This window comes from Volvox carteri (genome assembly GCF_000143455.1).
Source record: "Volvox carteri f. nagariensis unplaced genomic scaffold VOLCAscaffold_38, whole genome shotgun sequence".
NCBI classification, from domain to species: domain Eukaryota; kingdom Viridiplantae; phylum Chlorophyta; class Chlorophyceae; order Chlamydomonadales; family Volvocaceae; genus Volvox; species Volvox carteri.
Window position 1 is genome coordinate 1,118,947 of NW_003307581.1, and position 6,098 is coordinate 1,125,044.

Genomic DNA, 6,098 nt, shown 5'->3' on the forward strand with positions numbered 1-6,098 from the left:
GATCTAGATCTGGATCTGGATTTATCGCCGATGGCCGCCAGCGCCAGCGTCGGAAAGGGCGGCGCCGGGCAGGCACCGGTGGAGGATGTGGTGGCGGCCCCTCTGGTCGGGGGAGGGGGCGGCGGCGGCGGTGGAAGCAAGCGGAGCAAGCGCAGCGCCGCCGTCAAGCTGTCTCTGACGGATCTGTACGGCAAGGAGAGCGGTGGCCCCGTTGCCGCGACAGCGGAGGAAGAGGAAGGGGGCGAGTCGGTGCAGCCGGACGGTGGGTCCCAGAGGGGGGAAAGGGCGGCGGCGGCGCCGCCGTCGCCGCCACCACCTGGCGGCGGCGGCGCGTGGCGGGATTCTGCCTCAGTGCCCTTTGCCGTACGGCCTGTTTGGGAATGCGATGACGCGGCGCCGTACAACGGTTTCCCAGCGTCAGGAGCGAGCCAGGGCCTTATGATCGCGCCAGGGCGGTCCTCGTCGGTTGAGCAGGCAGCTATCAGCGCCATGGCGGGTGGTGGTGGCGCCGCCGCCGCCGCCGCCGCCACAGCGACGCCACCCCGGCCGTCGGTGGCGGTGACGGAGGAGGACTTCCCGTCCCTGGTTCCCTTGAGCCTGTCTGAGGGGCCTATGGGGGATAAGGCCCGTGACCCGATCATTCGGGCCCTACAACTACTAAAGGTGGGCTCCTAATGCGTGTGTGGGGGGGAGGGGGAGGGGGGGAAAAGAGGAAAGGAGGGGCAGAGGTGGGTAATCACTGCCACAATTGCGCCGTACACGCCACAATTGTGCCGTTCAACCACACACCCGCCTGCAGCATTCGTTGTTTCCTGGCGTCTTTGGCCGCCGTTGTGTATCTCGATATGCCCAACCCCCCCAACCCCCCCAACCCACCCGCAACACCCCACCCGCCCACCACCCGCTTACTGGCCAGGTCCCGGGCACCGACATCCTCACCCCGCACCTGCTCCTGGAGGGGCCCTGCCTGCGCCACCTCTACACCGTCCTCTTCCGCGGCAGGAGCCGCATCGCCGACGTGCAACTCCGTGCCGTACTCGATCGGTACGGCGGCATGACGGCGTTTCAGTCGTTTGAGGATGGCGCCGCCGTCGCGGCGAGTTTTCGAGACGAGGGTACGGCTTCGGCGGTGGCGGCTGGGCTCGGCGCCGGCGACGCGGTGGGCCTTATGGGTCCCGGTAGCCTGGGGGGATCCGGCGGGCTCGAGGTGAGCTGCCTGCTGGAGTTCCCCTCCGATGATACCCTGGCCCGGGAGATTATGCAGGCAGATCGTGCGGCGGCGGGGGGCTCTGGTTTCGGAGCAGGTGGTGGCTTAGGCGGCAGCAAGGTCTATGGCCTGGAGCTGGGTTCGAATCTGAGGGCCAACGCGGCGCCGTTTGTGCTGGCAGGCGCTGCGAAGGTGACGGCGGCGCCCGCGCCCGCGGCGGATCTGCAGCCGCCGCCGCCACGGCAGATGGCGGCAGCGGCGGCGCCGCCGCGGGTGGCCGTTACGGAGGTAGGAGTTGAGGTGAAGGATACGGAACGTCTGGCTAGAGATGACACGGATGTCCGTACAGCTGCAGCGGCGATGCAGGCGATGGCTTGCTCGACGACGCTCCAGGCCGGCCATGGCGTGACCGGGACGTGTACGGCTGGCTCGACCGATTCCACGTACGACGGCAACGTCCGAAGCGACAACCGCCGCCCAACGGTCGCGCCGGTCAGAGAGTCTGCTGCCTCTGCAGCCGGCTTTGGCCCTGGCGGCGGCTCCCACTGCGCCCAGGTGGAGAGTGACCCGTGGGCCACTCCGTCAGCCGGTGCGAACTGGTTGGATGCTGCTTCATCACCATCGTCATCATCTCCGGTTAATCCTTGTCGGGATGGCGACCTGCGACCCGCTGCGGCAGCACCCACTGTTACAGAGGCCGCGGCGTCAAGGACGGCGTCCGCAGGTTATCCGAAGCCGGCGTCGCCGTCAGCGCCCACGTCCGGGGTAGCGCAAGGACCGGCGGCCGTGGTGGCGGGGCCGGCGGCGTCTGCATTTGCGGCCGCGGCCCGGGCATTCCCGGCGGTAGCGGCACTGCCACGAATGCCGACGGCGTCGGCGTTTCAGGTGGCGGCGCCGGTGGTGGCGCCGGTGGCGGCGCCGGCGGTGGCGTCTTCTACAGCCCCAACGGTGCGGCCATCAGTGCCTGTGGTGGCGGCGGCAACGGCAGCACTCCGTACGGCGCTCCCCGTGCACCTGGCGGCTGTTACCGCCGCGGCGCGCCCGCCGCCGCAGCCACAAATGCCACCGCCGGCGGTGGCGGTGGCGGCTACACTGTTGCAGTCTCCATCCGCCGCCGCCACACACGCACAGCCGCCCCTCCAGCGTGCGACCCCGCCAAGCCTCATGCTCCACCTTCTGAAGCGGCCTCAGTCGCAGCCGCCACCTCCCGCGGCATCGCCTCTGGCGCCGCCTGTCGCCACCACATCCCCTGGCCTCATCCACTTGGCAACACCCACCACCGCCTCTTCGTCGCAGGGACAGCCCCCGTCGAGCACGCCGTGCGAGGCCGCGGCGACACGGCCACCGTCGGGTATGGCTGCCGCGGCAGTGGCGGCGACGGCTGCGGTGACGCCCAAATCCGCAACAAAGAACGTGCAGGGCCATCAGGTCCGGGCGGCAGTAGCGACGGCTGGCGGCGGCGGCGGCGGCGAAAGGCCAATTAACAACTCCTTCCTGGCCATGCCTTGGTTGGCGGGTCGGGCAGCCGTACAGTCATTGGCGCCGGCTGGACCGCTGGTTGCTGCGGCGGCGGTACCGCCACCGCCACCGGCGCCGGTCCTGACGGCGCCGTCGGTTCCGGCAGCTGCGCCGGCGTCGACAGGTACCCTAGTAGCGGTGGCGGCGCCGCCGCCTGGTGCGAATACTTCGGCCACACCGGAAGCCGCCCGGATGGCAGCAAGTCGCGGTGGCTCAGTGGCGGCGGCGGCGGCGGCGGCGGGACATACTACTGCTGCGACCGCCCCGGCGTTTAGGCCGGCGGTGCAGCCTCAAAGCGACGGCGGCGGCGAGGCGGACATCTTGTCCGACGTTTTGGGTCTCTGCCTGGGCTAGGGCACTCGACGGTCAGGGTGCAAGGGGACAGCTCTACGGGCTGCTTGGCTCCGAAACGCCGCGGCACTGACGGCACCAAAGCCACTGTACGGAATATGTATGAGTCAGCCGCTACCGACGCGTGCAGTGGGGTGTTACGGCACAACTCGGCGCGGCGCTGAGGTGGTGGAGGAGCCGATGGCGGTGTACGGCATTGGCGCAACGCCACGTCAAGTAGTCCGTAGCGGTACGTGAGACACAGCTGAATGCGCGCAGCAGTACACCCCACATACTCGGCGGACTGGAGTGCAGCAGTAGCAGTTAAGTAGCTGCAGTAGCAGCAGTGTGGTGTACTGCAATCACAATAGCGGCAGTAGCGGTCGTTGGGCTCCAGGTTCCAGCAGACAGCGGCAACAGCAGTAGCAGTATCAGGAGGAGCAGAGATTGCAGCTGTGAATAGGATGCGGCCTATAGTTCAATATGGCAGGCCATGCGGTTGGGGGCAGCAGTAGCAGTAGCAGCAGTAGTGGCAGAGCGATGGCGGCGAGAAGGCCGGACACCGTCGCCGTGGGGGATGATGGTAGTGCACTGCTCGGGAGGCAGCCGTATCGGGGGGGGGGGCATAGGGAGGAGGTGTTGTGGAGCAGACAGCACCCGGAAAGTTGTTAAAGTGTCCGCACCACATGCGAGTGGTAATCAACAACCGTGTTAAGAAAGACGTTTGTCAGAAGATGATGGGGGGCCGTCTGTTGGGTGGTACAATTAAGTTCGGCATTTGAAGGATGTGCGGAATGAGAAGTTGTCGACGGGGGGTTGGGGTAGTTCTTAGGGTGCGCATGGCGTTTCTTCTCTGTATGTGTATGTGTGTGTGCATGTGCATGTGTATGTACGTGTTACAGGTACCTGACGGGGCCTGACGACACCGGCCAGAGAGGGACTGATACTGACCAGTCCCAACGGAAAGACCGCCTAAGCTCTCTCCCGCGGACGGGGGAGGGGCGCGAGGGGCCCTCTGGCCCCTCCTAAGCAGCCCATAGCCGCAGGTCCGCTAGCTCCGCTCTCCTTTCCCCCCGGGGGGGGGTGAAAGGGGAAAGCATCGCACGCGCACACGCTCTCACGAGTCAAGAGGCTTTGTCACGTGCGTTTGTGTGTGTGTGTGTGTGTGAGCATGTGCGTCAGTGTGTTATATTGATGTTTGGAGCTGCGACGAGGGAAAGGGCGAATATGGTGGTACACGAGGATAACTTCATATCGAAACGGGGTCCGTAGCCACCAGCGACTTGTGTAGGGTTTTTCGTTTGCCGTTCCTTCAATGTCTTTTGTAAGTTGCTGCGTGACTTGAGTGTTGGATTGAGGTCTCTGAGGGGGCTGAGGGGGCTCATACGTACATACAGACGTACATACAGACAAACAGACGTACATACAGACAGACGTACATACAGACAGACATACTGTACAGGCGACCAGGTGGACAAATAGCGGAGGGTGCAGCTGTGGTCTCCTTTCCCATTTCCCCTCCCCCTGGCGTGTGGATGTCCTTTGTGTAGATATGGCCGCATATGTGCCCCCGCTGGAGCTAGAGCGGGTGCGGGTGCGGGTGCGAGTGCGAGTTTCCAGTGTTTCGATGAGCACGTGTCACTTTTTGGCTCCTCTCCCCTGACAGTGGGGCAGTGCCTGGGGCCAGTGCTGCCATTCGGGGATGACGCAAGTTTACTGGGCCTGTAACCTGTCATCGGGACAAAAGACCTGTGGCATCCTAGTTGATTCTTTTTCCTCTTTCTGTATTTTTTCTTAGCTGAAGGCGGTTCCACGAGGGAGACCCTGTTTTGGTGAAGGAAAGGAAATCTGGATATACGGCGGATGAGCGGGGGAAGGCCATTGCCCCGGGGGGAGGTCCAGTCAGCGGACTGCCTGGCGTGAAGAACACGGCATGATTGCTGTGATCTCCAGGCTAGCTGCAGGTTCCTCTCTCATGCAATGCATGATGTGTGATACGATAGAAGGTAAAGGCTCAGCCACATCTTTAGGTTTTAGGGCTTCGAAACCCCGTCTGGGTTTTAGGAAGACACCGTCACCAAGTACAGGACGCGGCACTAACCGAAAGGTCAGGCTTGAAATCCTGATTGATCAGGAATCGATGGACTATTACTTTTGCAACCTGTTAATTGCTCCTCATTGATCCTTCTCTTCTTATATCGGAAACGTCTGACGTCAGCTGAAAGGGTTTGTCATATGTCAACCATTGCTTAAACGTCATCGCGTGATCCGTACTCACTACTAACTTATTGTGGGGAAGGCCATTGCGTCTGCGACCACACTCCCGCGGTACCCAAACCCTTCAAAGACAATTCCGATCAGCCATTTGGCTGTTAGTGGGAGGGCGGGTGGGCCGCTCGCACGGCAATCGAGTAGAGAGTACGAAAATAACCTAATGCAGTCATCGACAGCAGAAAACGTAAGCCTCCAGCCTCATGCCGACTCTCTTACCTACCATTCATATTCTCTACCTCGTTCCCAAGACTCCGCCGCGTTGCCTCTAGTTCGGCTCGTGCCACAGGTAACTTCGCTCGTCGCTACTTTGCCATTCACCTTCGCCTCCACCCAGCCTCTGCTTCTCCACAGAAGCGGCGACCTCCTTCGCCGTTGTTACGCCTCGTCTATGCGAATCCTCCTCATCCGACTGTGTCTTCTGCCTACCCGGTGCGCGCCCCCTCTCTCTGCGCATCCTTTTCTCTGGCCCTGTCTTACGGTTGCCTACCTTACTGCAGGACTCGCCCCTTGCCTGTCCGGTGCCGGGCAGGCTTTCCTTGCCTTCCCCGGCCCTACTTGGGGCGCCCCTCCTCGGCTCGTCAACTACCTTACTTCCGTCCGTTCCTGCCCCTCGGGGGCCCAACCCCTCCGCCCTTTCCGTGGGCCCGACGCCCGCTCTGGACTTATCTCACGCCCCCGGCCTCTCCGATGCTGCCCCCCCGGTAGGCTTGCCCGCGCCTGAGTCCTGTCTCTCCTCTCCGTCGCGCTTACCTCCCTACCTTCTTCTGCC

General features: G+C 63.5%; 1 protein-coding gene across 1 annotated transcript in view; it reads left to right on the top strand.

Moving 5' to 3' along the window:
- Positions 1-6,098, top strand: part of VOLCADRAFT_94637 (uncharacterized protein) — a gene marked incomplete at both ends in the record, with an annotated part of 25,830 nt that overhangs the window by 19,095 nt on the left and 637 nt on the right. The window contains 4 exons of the mRNA XM_002953751.1: positions 42-663; positions 917-2,882; positions 4,606-4,655; positions 5,664-5,758. Of these exons, the coding sequence (XP_002953797.1) occupies positions 42-663; positions 917-2,882; positions 4,606-4,655; positions 5,664-5,758 (2,733 nt within the window). The remainder of the gene's footprint in view (positions 1-41; positions 664-916; positions 2,883-4,605; positions 4,656-5,663; positions 5,759-6,098) is intronic.